Source organism: Lissotriton helveticus, chromosome 11 (genome assembly GCF_964261635.1).
Source record: "Lissotriton helveticus chromosome 11, aLisHel1.1, whole genome shotgun sequence".
NCBI lineage: Eukaryota > Metazoa > Chordata > Amphibia > Caudata > Salamandridae > Lissotriton > Lissotriton helveticus.
Window position 1 is genome coordinate 60627232 of NC_136072.1, and position 22964 is coordinate 60650195.

The 22964-nt window shown below is 52.3% G+C and overlaps 1 protein-coding gene across 1 annotated transcript in view; it reads left to right on the forward strand.

Annotated features, from left to right (window-relative positions):
• Positions 1-244: 244 nt before the first annotated feature.
• The window catches only part of LOC144792078 (cytochrome P450 2J4-like), a 118324-nt gene continuing 95604 nt past the window's right edge, over positions 245-22964 (forward strand). The window contains exon 1 of the mRNA XM_078666929.1: positions 245-632. Coding sequence (XP_078523055.1) covers positions 462-632 — 171 coding nt within the window. The 5' untranslated portion in view covers positions 245-461. The remainder of the gene's footprint in view (positions 633-22964) is intronic.

Consider the following 22964-nt stretch of genomic DNA (forward strand, 5'->3'; position numbering starts at 1 on the left):
TTTGTGGTACAACCAACAATCGCTGGATGCATGCCAAGAAATGATGCTGTGTTTTTGGCTAGTAAAGGTGCACACCCTTAGAAGAGGTCAAAGGAAGGTAGGGTAGGTATGAAACAGCAGTTTTCTTTATAGCAGTCATAAGCCTAAGTGGTGTTTAAAAAAAAATGGATCAAAGGCCATCAGCTAGAAAACTTTATATATACACAACCCGGTGTTGCACAGTATGAAAGCGAGAAAGGTGGCCTAGGAGAGAAGAGAAGGAGCTGCACAGGATAAGTATACATACTGGAGATGACAGACATTGAGGCTGAAAATAAAGGAAAACAGGCGGCATAGAATACGGCATTGAAGGAAGTCTAAGCAAGAAGAAGCACACGAAAGAAGGTGGAACTGGGGAAGAGATGCATTAACAAAAAGAAATTCTGCAGAAGAACATCTAGAAACGAAGACAAGCGTCCACCATGCTGCTACTCACTCAGATGTTAATAGGTCTGTTCTTTACTCTCCTCATTGCTTATTACTTCAAGCTTCAGTGGTTGAGGAGAAGATACCCCCCTGGACCGACTCCGCTGCCCATCATCGGCAACCTGTGGACCCTGAACTTTGTGCTTCACTACGATACCCTCATGCAGGTACCGCAGATATGGTAGCAATGTTGTTGTTTCTTTGTTACACCCCCACACTCACACTCACTCACACACTCATGCTTGAACTCAAGAAGATTGTGAAGGCATGTCACTGATACAGAATGTTTGTTGCCCTGTCTATCACAATGCCACACACCTGAGTCTCTCTCTGACCATGCATCCTCTGAACACAGTAGGACAGTATCATCACGTGACTCTCCTTTTTACTTCCTCTTATTTTATTAGTCATTCCCAAAACACAAGCACACACATACATTGACACACTTTCCCAGTTTTACTAGGTTTGGTAAATCTGAAAATGCATAAAAAGCCACTGGAGTTTCATGGGAACACCCACGCCATGCCTCTGTTACACAGAGTTGCAGCAATTTGGACAGCTTTGCATTACTACAGAGTTATGAAGCCATTCAAAGCCACACATAAGTGGCTCTGCGTTGCTACATAAATCTGACTTAGAGGTTACCGACACAGATGTACCATGTTGAATGGTGCAAGCATGACGCACCCCTCTCATTAATTTGCGTCTTGGTTTGTTAAGGAAAGTGCCTCTTTTGGACATGGTTAACCCCATGTTTTGCCTAGAAAATGATGTAATTTTGACTGGAAGTGCACCAGGTCCCTGCCAACCAGGTCCCCTGTGCCAGAAGCTATTTCCCTAAACTGTACCTTTTGTTTCCCAATTAGCACAATTTCAGCACCCCTTGTAAGGCCCTAGTAAATCCTACCCCTGGAACCGAGGGCCTTGGCACTGAAGTATGACCCCCGGGGTAGCAGCACTAATTTGTGCCACGCTAGAGTCCCCTCACCAAGGCCATGCACACTGCCATTGTAGACTGTATGCCTTGGTGCAGACAAAACCGAAGAGACGACATCCCTGTGTGCCGATGCTTGCAGACACTGCATGGGATAAAGGTAAGACGCTCCTCTAGCAGGACTTATAGCCCTGAGGCAGGTGCACTATATCCCCTGTGAGGACATATCTGCATGAGCAGATATTCCCCTACAATATCCATGTAAATTCTTGTATATTATAAGTGAACAGGGAAGCCATGAAGAGTACATGGACTGGGCACTCATCATTATGAGTTCCCGCGCTCCGTATTATGGGATGTTTGCTATCAAATATCTCATCTTAATAAACCTCAATCTTAATAAACCTGCACAGATTTCACTGTCAGATTTATTAAATATTTTACACAGAAAACCTACCAACCCCTAGTGTGTGCACCGACTGGTCTAAGCCACCCTGTCACCACCAGACAGAATTCTGACCTCATGGGGGGAGTGCCTGCGTGCGCAGACGTCAAGACCAAAGTCTGCTCTGGGCAGAGGTTTTCACACCTTTCCCTGGTCAGAAAGAGCCATCTGTGACGGGAAGCTTCAACGGCTAACCCAGCCTCTCCTGATAAAAGGATCAAGCCTCCCTCCTGTACTCACTCCTTTTGGCAGGAAGACAGATGGGAAAACCAAGAAAGTATAGGAGGTGTGCTCCCTCTGCCAACTCCTCATGTGCTGAAGGCGAGGTGAAGCACATTTTTTTGTGCCCACTATCTTGAAGATGGTTGGACTTCTCCAGTCAGGGCTAGGGCTATGTCGCCCTCCAATATGAGGTTGGCATTATAGAGGGTGTAGACACCCCTGATAAGGGGCCCATTAGCCTCTACCTGTCACTCCTTTGTAAATGCCACAAAATAAAAAATGTAGGTGGCATCTCAAGACCCTGGAACTTAGATTCCATGGATACAAGAAGAAGATGACCAGAGAAACGCTGTTGGCCCGAGAACTGCTGACCTCGTGGTGGATTTTGAGTGTAAACTCCTGCCTGCCATTATAGACCTAGACAAACGCCATCCTCCAGCTTGTTTCATCACTATGTTGCCTCCACAAATCCCAGAGGTTCATCAGCACTTCGAAAATCGCTAAAGAACTCCTTCGAGATAGAGGAACTATATCCCCCCAGGTGCAGGCACCAAAAACAGGAAAGTACTGTCCAGCCTCATCCAGCTCCCCAGCCCAACCGCTGTTTCCGAGTGCCATCAGAAGGTATGCCTGCCCTGGAGACTCAGCTCGGCCTCTGCACCAAGCTGAGGCCACCCGACCCACCGGAGCTGCTAGACACCAATGCCCGGGGTAACGGACCCCTGATGAAAAAACATACTTTACAGTGGGTCAGCACCCGATGAGGGACTTCAGGACTCTGGAAACCCACCTCAGCAGTGCTCCAAGGTGCCAGCCCCTGAATACCAGGTTCAACTTTGTGCGTCTTTGCCCAGCTTCCCATCTGCACTGATCGCAGCCCGCCCGGCCTGGACAGCTTCAAACCAGCTGTGCTCCCAAGGCCCCAGATCCCTTGCAACCTTTAGTTTCCCTTGAGATCCCTCAGACTTGCCTGCAAGTTCCCCTTTGCTTTTACAGGTGCCCCCCGGCTTCGTAGAACACCAGCTACAAAGTCCTCTTTTTCCTTCTTTCCTGAAAAACCCGGGAAGCTCCGAGAACTTGGCCTTGGCACTTTGGACCTTGGTCCTGAACCTTCTGATTTCCATGAGGGTAACCACACAATAACTGTCCTGCATTGCTTTTTCCAATTGCCTTTTTCCTTCTATAGAAAATGTATTGTGCTGTCCTGCATCACTGGGAAAGGGCAGGAATGCGCCTTATTTATCCAATAGGATATATTCCTGTTCTTTCCCCTTCCGCTGGCACCATTTTGGCAGCCTAGCACCAACTTAGGCACCCTTGCACCAGGGTGCAACAGTGCCTGTGTTGTAGGCAGGACTGCCTTTGTGCAGGAAGGGCACCTTCCTGCACAAAAACAATCCTGAGAGGCTTTTCCTCCTTCAATATTTGCTGCAGAATGCAGCACATGTACAAATAGAAAAAAACAAAGAGAATTAAAGATATTTCTTCTCGTTACGCCTCACCTGGGGAGGCATAAGATTTTGGCACATTCAATCAATCAATCAATCATGGACATTTATATAGCGCACTACTTACCCGGAGGGTCTCAAGGCGCTTGGGGGGGGGGTGCTGCTACTGCTCGAACAGCCAGGTCTTGAGCTTCTTCCTGAAGGAGAGGTGGTCTTGGGTCAGGCGCAGGTCGGTCGGGAGGGAGTTCCAGGTCTTGGCGGCCAGGTGGGAGAAGGCCCTTCCTCCTGTTGTCGATCTTCGGATGCGGGGGACGGCGGCGAGGGCGTGACTGGCCGATCGGAGGTGGCGTTTGAGAGCGTAGAAGTTGATGCGGTTGTTGAGGTAGCTCGGGCCTTGGTCGTGTAGGGCTTTGTGTGCGTGGGTGAGGAGACGGAAGGTGATTCTCTTGTTGACGGGGAGCCAGTGCAGGTCTCTCAAATGTCCGGAGATGTGGCTGCGTCGGGGGATGTCGAGGATGAGTCTGGCTGAGGCGTTCTGGATCCGCTGGAGTCTCTTCTGGAGCTTGGCGGTGGTTCCGGCGTAGAGGGCGTTGCCGTAGTCCAGTCGGCTGGTGACGAGGGCCTGGGTGACCGTCTTCCTGGTCTCGGTGGGGATCCACCGGAAGATCTTTCGAAGCATGCGCAGGATGTTGAAGCATGACGAGGAGACGGCGTTGACTTGTCTGGTCATGGAGAGGGAGGAGTCCAGGATGAAGCCCAGGTTGCGTGCGTGGTCTGTCGGTGTGGGTGCGGTGCCCAGGGCGGGGGGCCACCAGGAGTCGTCCCAGGCGGAGGGCGAGGAGCCCAGGATGAGGACTTCCGTCTTGTCTGAGTTCAGTTTCAGGCGGCTGGTCGTCATCCATTCGGCTACATCTTTCATCCCTTCGTGAAGGTTGGCTCTGGAAGCGGCGGGGTCGTTGGTCAGAGAGAGGATCAGCTGGGTGTCATCGGCGTAGGAGATGATGTTCAGGTTGTGTTGGCGTGCGATGGGCGCGAGGGGGCTCATGTAGACGTTGAAGAGGGTGGGGCTCAGCGAGGATCCTTGAGGGACGCCGCAGATGACTTCGGTGGCCTCTGACTTGTACGGTGGTAGGCGGACTCTCTGTGTTCTTCCGTTGAGGAAGGAGACGATCCATTCCAGTGCCTTCTCCTGAATTCCGACGTTGCTGAGGCGCTGCACTAGGGTGCGGTGGCAGACAGTGTCGGATGCCGCGGAGAGGTCTAGGAGGATGAGGGCCGCTGTTTCTCCGTTGTCCATCAGGGCTCGGATGTCATCGGTGGCAGCGATCAGGGCGGTCTCGGTGCTGTGGTTGGCTCGGAAGCCAGACTGTGAGGTCTAAAAGTCCTTGCAAATGTAGGAATGTGTCAAAAACCATGGGAGGTGTGTGGACACAATCACACAACACCCATGGAACACCTCCCTTGTGCAGATTAAGACAAAGCATTGATTTAGGCTGCATTGCCTTTCTCCAGATTTTTTAAGCCATTCCAATCCAAGTGGCTTTGCTTGGCTTTATGAAATCTGAGTTATGGCTTACATCACGCATTTACCACTTTACATGGTGCAAATATGGCGCAACCCTCTCATAAATATGCCCCAACATTGCTTTTATGGTGATCTGTCTTCACCTTTTACATGAAGAACAACTCGTCAGATACTGTAATGGTTGGTGTAGGTGAGTCATGCCGAAGCCTTATTTGGAACATTCCCTAAATGCTTTTGGCCCATGCAAATTCATTAATTTCCATATTCATGGATTTTATATAACCAACTAGCAGCCCGTCCCGACGTTGTCCGGGGGCAATGAGGCTTCCAGGGAGCAGGAACTCCCTTACCTCGCGTCATCCTACTGTGTGCTTGTTGGCTCATAGAAGGCACGAACGGAAGGCCAACTATTGGTTCCTCACTCTCTCTGACACCACGTTAGGAGTTACCAATCCCCAATGAGGCTGCATCCTCCAGTGGCCTGCAGCAGACGGCGACTTGGAGTATTAATAAACGTGCACCACACACGCCAAACTGCCCTCTAATATGTGTACTCAGTTATTTATGGTCTCTGCTGTCGGGTTTGTGTAGCTCGGTCAAAATAGCCTTTTTACACAAGGGGCGTCGCTTACCTCGCGCCTTCCTCGGGGGCCGTCTCAGCCCCACGGCCCCACTGTTGCCGCCGCTCTCTTCCGCGCTCCTCCCGCTGAACGCCGCGTTACTTTTCCTCCCCAAATTTTTTTTTAGCCCCCCCCCCCTCCGAAATTTGTCTCTAGTTGCGCCTCTGGATGGCAGCCTTTGAACCATCGACAGAAAGCAATGTGCACAGCATAACGGTCCCAAACAATTAAAAATACCACGAACTGTAAATTATTACGCAGACGGAGCCCATGTTTTCACCTGGCGCACGTGAGTATTTCGGTCATTTTGTTAAAAGTTGTATTATGGGGGTTGTAGTTCCCGTTTTACATTGGGACATGCAAAACCACAACTATAAGAAAGCCAGGAAACAAACAGAAATGGTAATCTACTCACACCTGCCATGATACGGTACTGACACAACCAACAGAGCGGCATTTACGGACGCACGAGGTCACCGCTACTCCAGAGACAAACTATAACTTACCACCTTGTAACAAAGGCAGCGGGACTGCTCTGCGTTAGCACTTCCTCTGTTCGGAAGGTTGGAAAGTTGCTCTTTCTTGCAAACATGTTTTCAAGGGAGCAACAGAACATCATGATCCGAGCCCTGACTGCAGCCCATGGGCTGTCGTGGAAGACGTAAATAATAACCCACCCCAGTCCTGCCAAGTATCACGCAACAGGTGTGACACTCACGCATTTCAGTGTGGTGATCCGCATCACCGCACTGAAATGCATTGTCGCGCATTTTGCCACTGGCCAGCGCGCGCCACCAGCGCCACCTGTGCACCGGCTCTAGTGCTCAGAGAGACGTGCTGCCAGCAGCTTGCTTGCTAGGCTGCGTTAAATAAATAGTTAAAGATCCTTCTGCGCTCAGCTCTGGAGAGCGCTATAAAGTAACAAAACTTCCAAACCTGTGCGTGCGCCTGGCTGGCGCCGCTTTCCTTTGACTCACACTGCTGTCAATTATCGACAAGGGTGGGGGGGAGGCGGGTCCTACCCTCTCAGTCCACTATGCTACTGGTTGTCAGTCATTATGGCCTACCAGGGCGCCTGGGTTTATTAAATCCGGATGTGACCCCCAGTGCCCTCACGTCTGAGGAAGAGGAAGTGAGGCAGAACGGCGGGGGATTCAATCTGAATCCGTCTAATCCTCCTCGCCGAGTGTAAGAGCGACTGACCGGACCCAGTGAAAAAGTGAATTAATTTCACTGACCGCCGACACAGGACAGTGAGTAACTCTCGTCATGGCCGCCCACCATGCAAGAGGCATCGGTGATCATGGGTGGCGCAAATTACTGCGGCCAAGTGGGGGACGAGTGAGTCAGCAGCCTGCAGTGTCTGGGGGGAGAAGAAGATGAAGACTGCAAGTGTGGCTGCAGAGTGCATCATGCATGTTAGACGGGGACCTGGAGGGTCGGCCGAGCACAGTGATCGCACAGACAGGTAACTTCCCCCCCACAGATGGACACCACACCAAGCTTATGGTAACACCTTTTATAGGCACTTCGGGTAGTAGTGTGGTACGATACAGGGCGATCAGGACACGATGATCCTCTCAATTCTAGTCTCTAGTAAGGGAAGGGGGTAGCGGGACAGTCTTGGTACCCACGGGTACGGGTGTGTAACGGTGATAGCTCACAATCCTCGAGCTCGGTGTTCGGAGGGGTCAGACCGCGGCAGCGCCGGCAGGTCCCGAAGAGGTCGTAGGTGGCACGGGCCGCGGCAGCGCCAGCAGGTCCCAACGAGGATGAAGGTTACGACGGGCCGCGGCAGCGCCAGCAGGTCCCACGAGAATGCAGGTTGCAAAGGGCCGCGGCAGCGCCAGCAGGTCCCACGAGGATGAAGGTTACGACGGGCCGCGGCAGCGCCAGCAGGTCCCACGAGAATGAAGGTTACAACGGGCCGCGGCAGCGCCAGCAGGTCCCACGAGAATGCAGGTTGCAGAGGGCCGCGGCAGCGCCAGCAGGTCCCACGAGGATGAAGGTTGCAGAGGGCCGCGGCAGCGCCAGCAGGCAGGACAATAGTTCACAAGTCAGGGCTGTGGCAGCGCCAACAGTCCGTCAAGGATGAGTTCGTCGCGGTGTCTCTCGACTCCAGGATACAACTGCCTTCCTGTCCTGGGCTGCCTCAGTTATAGGTCTGGCGCCCTTTGATGTCCGGACCCTCGCTCTTGGAGGTCGGGAGGTCCGGGATGAGGGAGTCCAGACACCCAGCAGGGGGGTGGAGCCAGCGCCCGAGGAGGCTGGGGGTGCTCGGCACCTGGCGGGGGAGAGCCATCGACACTTCGTACTCCCATTGACCTGCCAAGTGGGCCGTTCACCTCCTGGGTGGAGGGTGGTGCCGGGATGTCGGGGCCTGGCCAGGCCCAGGGTTGGGGTCGGGCTGAGGCCGCACGGCCCCGTGGTGCCGTGTCCAAGATGGCGGCTGGGCCGGGCAATGGTGCTGACGGTGGCCCGGCCCCTGTCCTGCGGGGAGGGAGCGAGCCCTTCATGTGGCCTGTCCAACATGCGTCCCCCCCAGCTGAAGGCGGGGAGAGTCACCCATCTTCTTGGGGACTTTCCTCGTCGAGGCGGAAAAAGCGGGACAGGCCATCCGCGTTGGCGTGGTCTTGGCCGGGTCGATGTTCCACAGTGAAGTCCATCCCCTGCAGGGAGATGGACCAACGTAGTAGTTTCGGGTTTTCCCCCCGCATCTGCATGAGCCATTGCAGGGGTCGATGATCGGTCTGGACCCGGAAGTGGGTGCCGAAGAGATAAGGCCGGAGCTTTTTGAGGGCCCACACCACGGCGAAGGCCTCCCTCTCGATGGTGCTCCAGCGTCGTTCTCGGGCCAGGAGCCGTCTGCTGATGAAAGCCACTGGCTGGTCAAGTCCTTCGGGGTTCAGCTGGGAAAGGACTGCCCCAACGCCGTGGTCGGAGGCATCTGTTTGGACGATAAATTCCCGGCTGTAGTCGGGGGCCTGGAGCACCGGGGCGGAGCACATGGCGGCCTTTAGCTTCTCGAAGGCTGCTTGACAGTCTGGGGTCCAGTTGACCTCCTTGGGTTGGTTTTTAGAGGTGAGTTCCGTGAGGGGCCCTACGATGCTGCCATAGTCCCTCACGAACCGTCGGTAGTAGCCTGTGAGTCCCAGGAAGGCGCGGACCTCGGTCTGGGTGATGGGGGACTGCCACGACTGGATGGCAGCGATCTTGAGTTGCAGCGGGGCCACCAGACCGCTTCCCACCTGGTGCCCGAGATAGGTCACGGACCCCTGGCCAATTTGGCATTTGCTGGCCTTGATCGTGAGGCCAGCTCGTTGGAGGGCCTGTAGCACCTCTCGGAGGTGGTGGAGGTGGTCGAACCAGTGGTGGCTGTACACAGCGATATCGTCCAGGTAGGCGGCGCTGAATCCTTCGAGTCCTGCCAGGACCTGGTTTACTAGCCGCTGAAATGTTGCTGGCGCATTCTTCATGCCGAATGGCATGACCTTGAAGTTATAGTGGCCATCAGGGGTAGAGAATGCCGATCGTTCTTGGGCCCGGGGTGTGAGACCGATCTGCCAGTAGCCCGCTGTCAGGTCGAAGATGCTGAGGTAGCGGGCAGCTCCCATGCGGTCGATTAGTTCATCTGCTCGGGGGATGGGGTGTGCGTCCGTTCTGGTGACCGCATTCAAGCCCCGGTAGTCGACGCAGAACCGGAGCTCCGGCGTGGCGCCGGGGGCGGCCGCTTTGGGGACCAGTACCACTGGGCTGGCCCAGGGGCTGTCTGAGGGCTCGATGATCCCGAGTGTGAGCACCTTGGCCACCTCCTCTTGGATGCAGGCCCGTACCCGATCTGGTACGCGGTAGGCCCGATGGCGGATAGGAGGACTGTCTCCAGTGTCCACGTCGTGTAAGCACCAGGGGGAGACCCCTGGGGTGAGGGAGAACAGGGTGGAGAACTGGAGCAGGAGGACTCGGCAGTCTTGGCGCTGTTCCAGGGTGAGGGCCTCCGAGAGTCGGACCCCGTCCACGGAGCCGTCCTTCTCCCGTGACCGTAGGAGGTCAGGAAGGGGTTCGGAGTCCTCCTCGGTTCCATTGTCGGTTGCCATCAGGAGACTGAGTTCGGAGCGTACAAAGTGGGGTTTCAGTCTATTAGCGTGGAGGACCCGGAGAGGGTTTCGGGAAGATTCCATATCGATGAGATAGGTGACAGGGCTCTTGCGCTCGATTACTTTGAAGGGCCCCGTCCATTTGTCTTGCAGGGCGCATGGTTCGGTAGGAGACATTACCCACACTTGTTGGCCGGGTTCAAATTCGATGGAGGATGCATTTTGATCGTACCACCTTTTCATGTCCTCCTGACTGGCCTCCAGGTTTGCTTTTGCCATCTCTCTGAACCTTCTGGTCTGGTTGCGGAGGGTTAGGAGGTACTTGAAAACATCTGGAGTGTTCTTTAGAGGGGGCATTTCCCAGCCTTCTTTGACTAGGCTGAGCGGGCCTCGCACCGGGTGTCCATACAAGAGTTCGAAAGGGCTGAAGCCGAGGGACTTCTGGGGGACTTCTCGGTAGGCAAAGAGAAGGCACGGTAGTAGCACATCCCACTGGCGACAGGGGGGCTCTTCCAACCCCCCAATCATCCCTTTGAGCGTGCGGTTGAATCGCTCAACCAGTCCGTTCCCTTGAGGGTGATAGGGGGTCGTGAATCGGTAGGTGACCCCACACTGTTGCCAGAGGGACTTCATGTATTTTGAGATAAAGTTCGTACCCCTGTCGCTGACGACTTCCCGGGGGAAGCCCACTCGAGAGAAGATCCCCATCAAGGCTCGACCCACTACTGGGGCTGTTATCGTACGAAGGGGGACCGCTTCAGGATAGCGGGTAGCGTGATCCACCAGGACCAGGATGAAGCGATGTCCCTGTGCTGTTCGGGGGTCCAGGGGCCCCACAATGTCTATTCCCACCCTTTCGAACGGGGTGGTCACCACGGGGAATGGTTGTAGGGGTGCCTTGAGTTTGCGGCCGCTCTTCCCACTGGCCTGGCAGGTCGGGCAGGACCGGCAATGGTTGGATACGTCATTTCTCATTTTGGGCCAAAAAAAGTGAGTCACCAGGCGGTGGTAGGTCTTGTCTTGGCCCAGGTGCCCGGCCAGGGGGACATCATGGGCTAGGTTCAACAGGAAGTCTCTGAAGTGGAGGGGCACCACCAGCACTCGCCCGGCCCCCAGTTCTGCGATTTTCTGTTCGCTGTACAAGAGATCATTGTCCCAATAAACCCAGTGGGCCCCGGTGGTGTCTCCTTGGCTCTGGGCGAGCGCTTGCTGTCGCACTCCCTCGAGAGAGGGGCAGGTCTTTTGCTCCGGCCGGAATTGTTCCTGGGTGGGCCCCCCTTCTTGACGCCACTGAGCCAGGTCGGGAAGCTCGGGGGGCTGTGTGGACCCCTCTGGGGTGGGGTCCGGGTGGTCGGTCTGGAGGAAGTCTTCTTCTGGAATGATCGAGGGCGGAGGTGCTGCCCATTCTGGTTCTTCTGGTCTAGGGATGGTGCGGGTGGCCATGGACCGGGTGGTTACGCACGCCCAGTCCGGGAGACCCAACATCCCCAGATGCTCTCTTCTTTCCACAGCGGCCCACGGGGAGCTCTCGAGATCGTTCCCCAGGAGGCAGTCTACGGGGGCATCGTCACGGACAGTTACTTTCAGCATGCCGGACACTCCTCCCCATTCGAAGGGGACGCAGGCCATCCGACACAGGCTCTCCGAGTTATCCGCCGATCGGACGGGGCAAAGTACGTTTGGTAGGATTTGTTCTGGGGTCACCAGGTGACAGCGGACGGCCGTCACACTGGCCCCGGTGTCACGCAGGGCCTCGGCCTTGCGCCCATTGATGCTCACCCATTGGCTGTACTTCCGAGTGTTGGCGGGCAGGGGAGTCCGCGGGACCATGTCTCTTCCTCCTAGGCATGCCAGGGTCATGGCGGCGGGTTCCCACTCGAACTGCTCCGACTCATAGGTCTCCGTGTCTTCGGAGACTTGTTCTTCTCCCAGGGCGGCGGCCGCCATCTGGCGGGGCCCGGGGGCCTGGTTCTTCGGGCAGGTCGGGTCACTGGCATAGTGGCCGACTCGCTGGCATCGATGACACGTCACGTTAGCTCGGAACCCCGGGCGCATCGGGGGGTTTCCCCGGCCTGCTGGGGCCGGGGTGGCGTTAGTGGGTGCGGCCGGGGCGGCGTCTCTGCCCCGGCCCGGGCCTCCTCCTCCTCCTCGGGGACGATGGTGACCTTGGTTGGTTCTGTTCTGCTCATTCGGCCCACTCCGGGCCACTCGGGTGCTCTCCCACCGGTCAGCCTCGGTGGCGAGCTGCCGGGGTTCAGTCAATTTACTGTCGAGGAGGTGCTGCCTGAGCTCGACAAAGCAGTTGTTGGAGAGGTGCTCCCACACAATGAGATTGAAGAGTTGTTCGTAAGTGGTTACGTTGTTACCCTTGATCCACCCCTCGAAGGCTCGGCTGAAATAGTTCACGTATTCCAACCACGTCGTACCTGGGATCCTGGTGCAGTTGCGGAACCTCTGGCGGTACATTTCGGGTGTAAGTCCATATCGATTGAGGAGGGCGGCCTTCATGTGGTCATAGGACGTCATTTGATGGTCCGGAAGCTGCAGCAGGGCATCACGACCCTCGTTGACGAATCTCCCCCATAGACCGGCTCCCCAGTCACTTCGAGCGACCCGGTGGGCGGTCATGGCAATCTCATAGGCCTTGAACCACTGCTGTATGTCGTCGTTCCGGTGATATTCTCGGACCACATCCTTGGGGATGTGGACCTTCTGCTCGGTAGGACCCGGGGAGTGCGGTTGCTCGGGCACCCCTAGGTTTTTGTTCAGTTTGCGCATTTCGATCTCCGCTAGTTTGCACTCGTGCTCGTATGCCAGTCTTTTTTCTTCGAGGTCTCTCTGTCTCTGTTTTTCCTCTCGCTCTTCTCTGAGCCGTAAGTGTTCTAAGTTTATTTTTTGTTCCGCCAGTTTCAATTCTCCGTCTAATCTGAGTCGTGCCAAGTCTAACTCGTGTAATCTATTTTTTTCCCGCTCTTGGATCTCTTCATGGGAGGGGCCTGTTCTCCGTTCTTCCGTCCGGGTGGTGTTGACTTCCGGGGCTGCGGGGTCCCGGGGGGTTGCGGTATTTGTCTCTGTCCAGGCCTCTAGGGCGTTTTTGAAGTCTTCTTTTGTGCTTAGCCCGGTGGTAGCAATGCCTAAGTCCATGCAAAATTGTTTGAGCTCTCGGTGGTTGTATTCTTCCAGCTTTTCCATCTGGAACTTCTCCGCCGATCCGCTCTCTTTGGTCGTCATTGTGGTTTTAGTTGTAGGGTGAGTTACTGTCTGTACGGTACGCGTTGGTTCGGATCGCGCCGCTAGCCACCAATGTTAGACGGGGACCTGGAGGGTCGGCCGAGCACAGTGATCGCACAGACAGGTAACTTCCCCCCCACAGATGGACACCACACCAAGCTTATGGTAACACCTTTTATAGGCACTTCGGGTAGTAGTGTGGTACGATACAGGGCGATCAGGACACGATGATCCTCTCAATTCTAGTCTCTAGTAAGGGAAGGGGGTAGCGGGACAGTCTTGGTACCCACGGGTACGGGTGTGTAACGGTGATAGCTCACAATCCTCGAGCTCGGTGTTCGGAGGGGTCAGACCGCGGCAGCGCCGGCAGGTCCCGAAGAGGTCGTAGGTGGCACGGGCCGCGGCAGCGCCAGCAGGTCCCAACGAGGATGAAGGTTACGACGGGCCGCGGCAGCGCCAGCAGGTCCCACGAGAATGCAGGTTGCAAAGGGCCGCGGCAGCGCCAGCAGGTCCCACGAGGATGAAGGTTACGACGGGCCGCGGCAGCGCCAGCAGGTCCCACGAGAATGAAGGTTACAACGGGCCGCGGCAGCGCCAGCAGGTCCCACGAGAATGCAGGTTGCAGAGGGCCGCGGCAGCGCCAGCAGGTCCCACGAGGATGAAGGTTGCAGAGGGCCGCGGCAGCGCCAGCAGGCAGGACAATAGTTCACAAGTCAGGGCTGTGGCAGCGCCAACAGTCCGTCAAGGATGAGTTCGTCGCGGTGTCTCTCGACTCCAGGATACAACTGCCTTCCTGTCCTGGGCTGCCTCAGTTATAGGTCTGGCGCCCTTTGATGTCCGGACCCTCGCTCTTGGAGGTCGGGAGGTCCGGGATGAGGGAGTCCAGACACCCAGCAGGGGGGTGGAGCCAGCGCCCGAGGAGGCTGGGGGTGCTCGGCACCTGGCGGGGGAGAGCCATCGACACTTCGTACTCCCATTGACCTGCCAAGTGGGCCGTTCACCTCCTGGGTGGAGGGTGGTGCCGGGATGTCGGGGCCTGGCCAGGCCCAGGGTTGGGGTCGGGCTGAGGCCGCACGGCCCCGTGGTGCCGTGTCCAAGATGGCGGCTGGGCCGGGCAATGGTGCTGACGGTGGCCCGGCCCCTGTCCTGCGGGGAGGGAGCGAGCCCTTCATGTGGCCTGTCCAACAATGCAGCAGTGCAGTCACAGTGCTGCAGCGCTGTGCGGCAGGTCCCCGAGTCTCTGAACTCGTCTAGTAAGTGTTTTATTATACTACGATGAGTCATCTGAAAAAAATGATTTAACACACAATAGAATCTGCTGGGCTGATCTGTCTCATAATCCTTCCTGAGTCAGCGAGCCTCCTGGTTTATTTGCAGTCTGATCACTGTGATTTATCACAGTAAATGCAGGCGGGCCGCAGGGCTGCTCTGTCTGACTCACATCATTTATCTTAGGGCAGTAGTAAGGTATTATATTAAAGGCCGGGTCACTGCGTGACAGTTTTACCAGGCAGGGCTCTCTCTGCTCTGGGCACTGGGTGTAAAGTGTGTGCGGGCGTAAGTGATTATTTGTGGGTCAGGGTGTGGCTGCCCTTAAAGAACATTCTGCCCTGATTTACATGCGTTCCTCCAGATTGGCCCCGGGGTGACTATAACCAGCCTGCACCTCCTGTGGTTCGCATCTGTGGAACTAAAATTAAATAAAAGATCTGGGGGTGGAAATGGAGCTCATCAGATATCCCACGAGGACACTTGGAGGGCAGGGGAGGGGGTAGCGTGATTCCTCAGAGGCCCCCTCCCTGTCCCTTCTCATGTTCAGAGTTAGCATCCGCAGGCAGGGCTGCTCTGTCATCCTTCCTGACTCAGTACGTGACAGTTTTACCAGGCAGGGGAGGGTTCTCTCTGCGTCTGCACTGGGGCCCGGTGCGGGGGAGGAGTGGGGGGGGGGTGGTGGGTGTGTATTTTAGCGTCATTCCTCAGAGTCCCTGGACCTCATTTATGAGGCCTTGCGTCAGTTTTGCGCTTCCGATGCGTCACTTTTGGTGACGCATCGGCGGCGTAAAACATGCCTCCTGTTGCACACTATTTACAAAGTGACGCCTCTAAGCAGATGCGTCACTTTGTAAACCCCTGCGCTACATTATACCTGCGTCAGGTATAATGTATGCAGAGGGGGCGTTCCCCCGCAAAAAGCCTCGTAATAGTGACGCAGTGAAATCTATGAGATTTCAGTGCGTCACTTTTAGGACGCTGTTGCGTCAAAATCTTGCGCCTGCCTCACAGCAGGCGTAAGACTGACGAAAGCCCTTTCACATGGGGCTTTCCCCATGTGAAAGGACGCATTGCTGGTGTTGCGTCACTTTTGTGACACAACCCAGCAATGCGTTACTTTTGCGCTTACAGATACGTCAGAAATACTGACGTATCTGTAATTCCTTGCGACATGATGCGTCATACTGTAAATATGACGCATCAATCGTGTCGCAAGGAGTGCGCACTGAGAAGTGACGCATCGCTGTTTTCACACAGCGATGCGTCACTTTTCATAAATGAGGCCCCCTGTCCGGAACAGAACTTACTTGCCGCTGCAGCACGCACAGTAGATCATCTCTGAATAAATTATTTCAGTTACATACAATCAATATTGTTTAAAATCTGCAGGCAGAGCAGCTCTGTCTTATCCACCCTTCTGAGTAAGCCTGGTTTATCTGCAAGTGCAGATCTGATTTAATCACAGTAAATCTGTAGGCCCGGCCGCAGGGCTGCTCTGTCTCCTCATCCTTATCATGGGCGCCCCTGACTAACTTTTATCTTCACAGATTGGGGTTCAGTGCGTATCAGTTTTACCAGCCAGGCTGGCTCTAGCTGAGTTCTCTTGGCACTTTGGGGGGATTAGGGGGGGGGAGGGGGTCCGTTATAACTAAGGTTAGTGTCCTACCATTTCTGGTGCTCCGAAGCAATTTCAAGAAGTTCTTGCAGTTTCTTGTTGCTCAAATGGCTGTAATTTCTGAATTTAAAAGTTTCCCTAGTCTTCATTGCATGATTTTTGCTCGCAGAAAAGTGTCACTCCTAGTCGTTAGAATGTCACTCATAATTTCACTGACATTTCAAAAATGTCACACATGGCTATCTGAAACCTTGGCAGCTATGTAACCCCCGCACTCCTCCCACCGGCGATGTATTTGGCGAGCTGTTTGCCGTGGAATCCACATGAAATCACTCCACATACCATACACCGCGCTTTTATATCTGCAGATACCATGACTCCGCTTGTTTTTATATCGAAGTTAAGATAATGAAAAATGCATGCAAACATGCAAAAAGTACTTTTACAACGCATTTTTTTTCATCGTTTGCTTTTTCCACGAAATAAAAAGTAAAATAAATGCTTTTCTTTCAATTTATTCACTATCTTTGGCACGGGATGATGGCAAAAACAGGGTTATTGGGTGGTTAATTATTTTAAAAAATACTCGCGTACTTGTACGGGATGATTGGAAATACGGGGCTTTTGGGTGATTGTGGGACGCGGTGTGAGACGTGGAGAAGTGGCTTTCTGTGCCCTGTTGCTTGGGTGGGGGGCTGGCATCCCACCCAGGGATGCAGAAGAGCGGGAACACGTGGCTGAAGAGACTGCAGTGCTGTGCTTTTCCCATCTGATCTTTGTATCCCCGGAGTGAGTTGAGTCCGCCCTGGACGCCTGTCTCTCGCCTGTCTGTCATGGAGAAGTGGCTTTCTGTGCCCTGTTGCCTGGGTGGGGGGCTGGCATCCCACCCAGGGATGCTGAAGAGACTGCAGTGCTGTGCTTTTCCCATCTGATCTTTGTATCCCCGGAGTGAGTTGAGTCAGTCCTGGACGCCTGTCTCTCGCCTGTCTCTCGTGGAGAAGTGGCTTTCTGTGCCCTGTTGCCTGGGTGGGGGGCTGGCATCCCACCCAGGGATGCTGAAGAGACTGCAGTGCTGTGCTTTTCCCATCTGATCTTTGTATCCCCGGAGTGAGTTAAGTCAGCCCTGGACGCCTGTCTCTCGCCTGTCTCTCGTGGAGAAGTGGCTTTCTGTGCCCTGTTGCCTGGGTGGGGGGCTGGCATCCCACCCAGGGATGCTGAAGAGACTGCAGTGCTGTGCTTTTCCCATCTGATCTTTGTATCCCCGGAGTGAGTTGAGTCAGCCCTGGACGCCTGTCTCTCGCCTGTCTCTCGTGGAGAAGTGGCTTTCTGTGCCCTGTTGCCTGGGTGGGGGGCTGGCATCCCACCCAGGGACGCAGAAGAGCGGGAACGTGCTGTGCTTTTCCCATCTGATCTTTGTATCCCCGGAGTGAGTTGAGTCCGCCCTGGACACCTGTCTCTCGCCTGTCTGTCCTAGGCGTGCTCTGCTACTGCTCAGCCTCCAAGTGCTCGCAGCTCCTTGTGCTCTGCGCCGCAGGGCAGGTTGCAGGGACAGAAGCCTGCTACTGTTTCTTGTTTGGCACCAGATGTCCGTTTTACGGTCCTCTGCCTTCGGCCAGAGCTGGGAGGGCACTCGGATTTCACATGGAGCCCGCCCTGAAAGACTGGTTTGAAAATCATATTATTATTAATACTATTATCACTTTACTATTTTACCCTGGCAGCGTGTGACGTGTGTGGACTGAAGTGAAAGAATGCGGAGTGAAAGTATTTGCGGGATGAAAGAATGCGTGATAATGAATTGGTTGTGAAGGAGTTTTACCGTTCGCCGTGGCACCAAACGCTCAGTTTAACGTCCGAGCAGGAACTAACACGAATATGAGAGTGGACGCCTACCGTAAAAGATCCAAGTCAGAGAGTACATCCATTGTAAAGCGCTGAGGGGGGTCAGCGCCCAGCGCCCAGAGGAAACTCAAAACAACAGCAACGGTAGTATCCTCCTTGCGCTCCTGATGATGTTAGCACACACGGCCGGCGCTACTTCCAAGGGACTACTTTTTTTAGTAAGGTATATTTTTTAAAGAACGTATATTTTTGGGGGTTATATAGCCTATGTCACTCTGCAGACCCTGCCAATTCCAATGATGTATTGGGTGTTTGCATTGGCGCTGTGGTTCCCGAGTTTACCCGCCTCAAAGGTGCAAAGTTCTCACTTTATAATAGTAGTATAGATTATGGCTGAGCTTTTCTTACAATGAACAACTGCGACTTTGTTGTTCCACGATTTAAGCTTGCTAGGATGGGGGGACGGACCTTTTCTCATCTAGGTCCCAAATACTGGAACGCGTTACCCACCTCTCTGAAAACCGAAACTAATCTTTTCATTTTTAGGAAAAAACTGAAAACTTTACTTTTTTTTAAATATTCCTTTGCTGCTCTAGTCCGATCCGTGGTGCTGTCTGATAGGTCTGTTTTTTTCTCCTTCTTGAGTCTATCCCTTGCGCCGGGAAACCCATTGCGGGTAGCTGTTGCGCGATATAAGTTTAAATAAATAAAAAAAAAAATATGCAAGTGGATGTGACAAAAATGTTGAGCACTCCGAAGTAACATCCTTCTATTCTATTTTGTTTGATATTCACAGCTGTATGTCTCTCCCAGGTGTGCAATGCCCTTAGGACTAAAAGGGCTTCAGTGCCCCCTGTTGTGTGCCTCAATCCAGGCTGCTGCAGCTCGAGTTTCTTGTGGCTCGGCTGGCCAGAGTCGGGAGTCTTAACTCCGGCATGCCTGAGTTTTTCACAGGTCTTTAAAGACCATTTGCAAATTTACATACCTTTGTAAACTGGTTACAGAGGCTTTTTTTCTGGTTCCAGTACCCCCTGGGACCCCACTCTGCCTATTACTTACATTTGTATTTTACATTTACTGACGAAGTCTGAGAATGCATTTAATATAAAGGAATATAAAGTAGGGTTGCCAACAGAAAAATGCCAGCCATGTGTTGGTTAAAGAGCCAGCAAAGACCTTGCCTTGACACTAAATAGGGTTATAAATAAAAAAGTATGTATTAATTTGTAAAGTGACTTTTTTGTCTTTTTTCCCTTTAATTATCAGTCATGGATCATTTAGACAGCCCTAGAACACAATTAAAAGTGCTTTTTTATTTATATTTGCTGTTCCAAGTAGGCACTGATAAGCGCTGAAAATAAGGCTTTAGGTGACTGCTTATTTTTGTAGGGGCCGATTCACAGAACTAACTAAAGACAAAATCCTAAACTTACTACTTTTGGTAGAAATTAGGATTTTGTCTTAAATTTGTCTTAAGACAGACTTAAGACGGACTTAAGTTAGGATTTTGTCTTAAGTCTGTCTTAAGTCTGTCTTACGTCTGTCTTAAGACAAACTTAAGACAAAATCCTAACTTCTGTGAATACCAAAAGTAGTACGTTTAGGATTTTGTCCTAAGTTAGTTCTGTGAATCGGGACCGTACGTTCTGGACATCAAAATAATGAGCTGGCAACCCTAATCATAAGATTGGAAGTTTGTTGCAGGATCTGCACATTATGGTTCCCATTATGATCGCGGACGGACTTGAGTCCGTCCGCGACCATAGAGGAGGAGGGAACCTCCGCATGTCCTGCGGAGTTCCCTCCTGTGCAATTTGGATGTGACCGCCACCCTGGCGGTCATATCCTCTATTTTTAACATTGCGGCGGGTGCGGCTTCAAGCTGCACCCGCAGCAATGTTAAAAATGCACGCATTGCATTTGCATGCACAAAGTGGCAGGCACCGCGCGGTGCCTGCCGCTCTGTGCACGCAAATGCAGGGGGGTACCATAGGTACCCCCCATGTGCACCCCCCACCCCCTCTTCACCCCTGGGGGCCCGCAACCGGCCCCCAAACAAGAATCCGAATGCCTTTGCACGGCGGACATGCCGCCGTGTAAAGGCATTGAAATACAGACATCCTAATATGGTGGACGGTGTCTGAGAGACACCGCCACCATATCAGGCCTTTTCCGCCGCGGTTGTAAGCCAACCGCGGCGGAAAAGCAGCGGACCTAAACCAGGACCCACCAGCCATCCTAATGTGGCGGTGGGTCTCTGGTGGGTCCGCAGAGGATTTTCCGCATCCTCCGGGCCGGCGGTGGCTTCCGCCGGCCCGGAGGATGCGGAAAATCCTCCATCATAATGTGCCCCATTATATTTCCTTCACCCTCTATCCCTGATCAATGTCTTAATAGCAATAGTTTAACGTATATCTGAAAACCTACGCAGTCATCAATAACATACTGAGCTACTTCAAGTGTCTGGGAATGCACTCTGCATTCAGACAACTCACTCCTCATTCTCACCCTTCACTTTCATGCTCACTCGGCACTCACAGCAATCACAATGCACTCATACTGATCACCATACACTCACATAATTTACCCGCTCACCCTGCACTCACAGTGATCACTCTACACTCACAATGCACTTGCACTGTTCACCCTGTACCTCACACTGCAGTCACACAATCACAATACTCACCCTGCTCTCATGTGGCACTTCACTCACCTGTCCCCCACACTGCTCAATCTACAATCTCACTCAAACAAGGCCATCACTAACTATGCATTACTTTGTCCCACTATGCACTTATGTGAGCATCCAAATTCATATTGTCACACCACTCACCTTGCAGTCACTCCTCTTACCCAACTCTCACACTGTCACATCACTCACGGTTCACTCACATGGGCTCTCCTGCCACCCACACAGTGAAGAGGGTTAATGTGCCTGCTACAAAGAACGTGTTCCATGTAGATCACAGAACTGAGTGTGAATAAAATATGAGTAGCACTATAAAAAAGTGAAATGTTTGTCAGAAAGGTGCTATAGAGAGATGAGGCGCATTGTTGGTGAGTGGGTGTGAGGGAATGCATGGAGAGGGAGGAAATGGGGGAGGGGGCACCAAAAAAGACAGTTGCACCATGTGCAACCAGTGCTAGAGCCAGCCCTGGCTGCGAGTGTTAGCTCCCCCCCCCCCCCGAAGTTCGGGTCAAGTTGCAGCCCCGGTATATCCACAATGTTTAGCAGATAATTCTGTTCAATTGATATTGTTACAAGTAACAGCACCACGTTCAGGAAGGTTTGAACTGTAGTTTAACTAATATATTTTCTTTTCCGCCTACACATGCACTTTTTGCTTTGGCAATATGACGGCAAGAATTTATTTAGGTGTGCAGAGTCATTTACTGTAAATTATAGATTCGAGCATGCAGACAACTTTAATCAAAATGGTGGTGTGCACGTGTTTCCTCATTAAATGCTTGTTTTCCAACCTACTTGCGACTAGAAGTTATATTTCAGCCTATGTTACCTTTAGGGTGTGTTACTATTGTTATCAAAAGAAATATAAATATCTGATGACATAATTCGTTTCTTACGACCAAAATAGACAGAAAATCACCCTACATGCCAAAAGAGACATGGCGTTTTGTATTTTGACAAAAATCGATTCCCTTTTGTGAAAGCTTTAAGCATAGCAACCCCAAATATACTCCTCTAGGCTGAATGGAAATACATTAAAAATTAATATACAGTGAGCAATTTAAACACATTTAAAAACTGTTTGAGTCTATCACATCGTTATGAAAAAATGCATTCATATTTATTTATATAAAAATATACATTAAGTATATCATCCATATATCAATTAATATACACAAATTAAGAACGCACACCTAATAAATTATTAAAAACAGACTGGTTTCATTTCATCATTCACTGTAACTCACGAGATGGCTGGCGTGGGTGTTTTGTTTTTTAAAACAATTTTTATGAGACACGGATACCAGCCAATCGAAGATAAGAGACCAGCACTAGATTGTAATAGGACCAGTGGATTTTTAAAAGGGCTACTCCTTTTCCAGAAGACCAAGGGTGTGTCTGCATCCCTGTGGTGATTTGGAACTGCATCTACCATCAGGTGAAGTGCCCCTGCACAAAAACAATCATGATTAAATTTTCCTCTTTTTATGTGTGCTTCAGAATGCAACACGCATAGAAAGAGGAAAAAATTAGTAAAAATAAAAGTATTTTTCTTTGTTGTGCCACTCTTATGCATCCCCTGGGTAGGTGTGGGATTCTGACACATGCCCGTCATCACAAAACTTTGTGTATCTGGGAATGTGTCAGGTTCCATGGATGTTGTGTGGGTACACATATAGCACCACCCATGGAACACCCCTTTTATGCAGAGTAATGCGAGAAAAGAGCCAATATTTACAAGGCCGTGAAAAGGCACGCAGGGTGAGTTTATATGGCCTTGTAAATATAGGCAGGCATACTGCGCCACTGGTGCATCAATAAAAGTAACACACAGGCGGGGCAATGGCCTTGTAAATGAGGTCCATAGTCATGCAGATTCCCGTAAAATACCTTGCATCAAGTATGTGAAAGACACTCTGGGAGAGATTGGGTTTACAACTTTGTGGAGCTCTCCTGGCTAGGTAGCGTAGATAACCATAACATCATTAAACCAACCTACTGGCAGCACAAAGACTACACATGACATTCCCAGGCAAGTGGAGGCTCTCTGACTGATGCATTTATCTGTCAAAGAGTCCTTTAGCAGAGAAGATTTCCTGGAAGATATAGAACCTCCCCATGTCATCCGCCGGTTCTTGCAATTTCGCTATGGGGCCCTACCCCTCCATCTTTTACTGCAAGTTGAGATAAAGTTCCAAGGACTGAAGACTGGTGATGTATGGCCTGTAGTGCCCACAAGGAAACTTCAGAAGATGTAATGTTCTTTTGTCTGGCCTACATGACCAGCAGGTGTTGCTGGATACCACTACTTTGTTGGAATCAGGGCATCAAAGAGTATAAAGTTGCCCTCAGGACACTAAGAACAGAGTCCAGAAAGCCACTGATTAATGCACGTACCAGTTACCTGATGGCCCTGTGGAGGGCTAGGGCAAAAATATGCGCCTCCTCTAGGAAGAAAATTATTGCTGCTGTAGTGACATAAGAATTATAGCACACTGTTACGCAGAGCCATCTCCCGTTTTGACTCTGGATTCTCAACTTTGATCGCCCCTTCCCACTCCT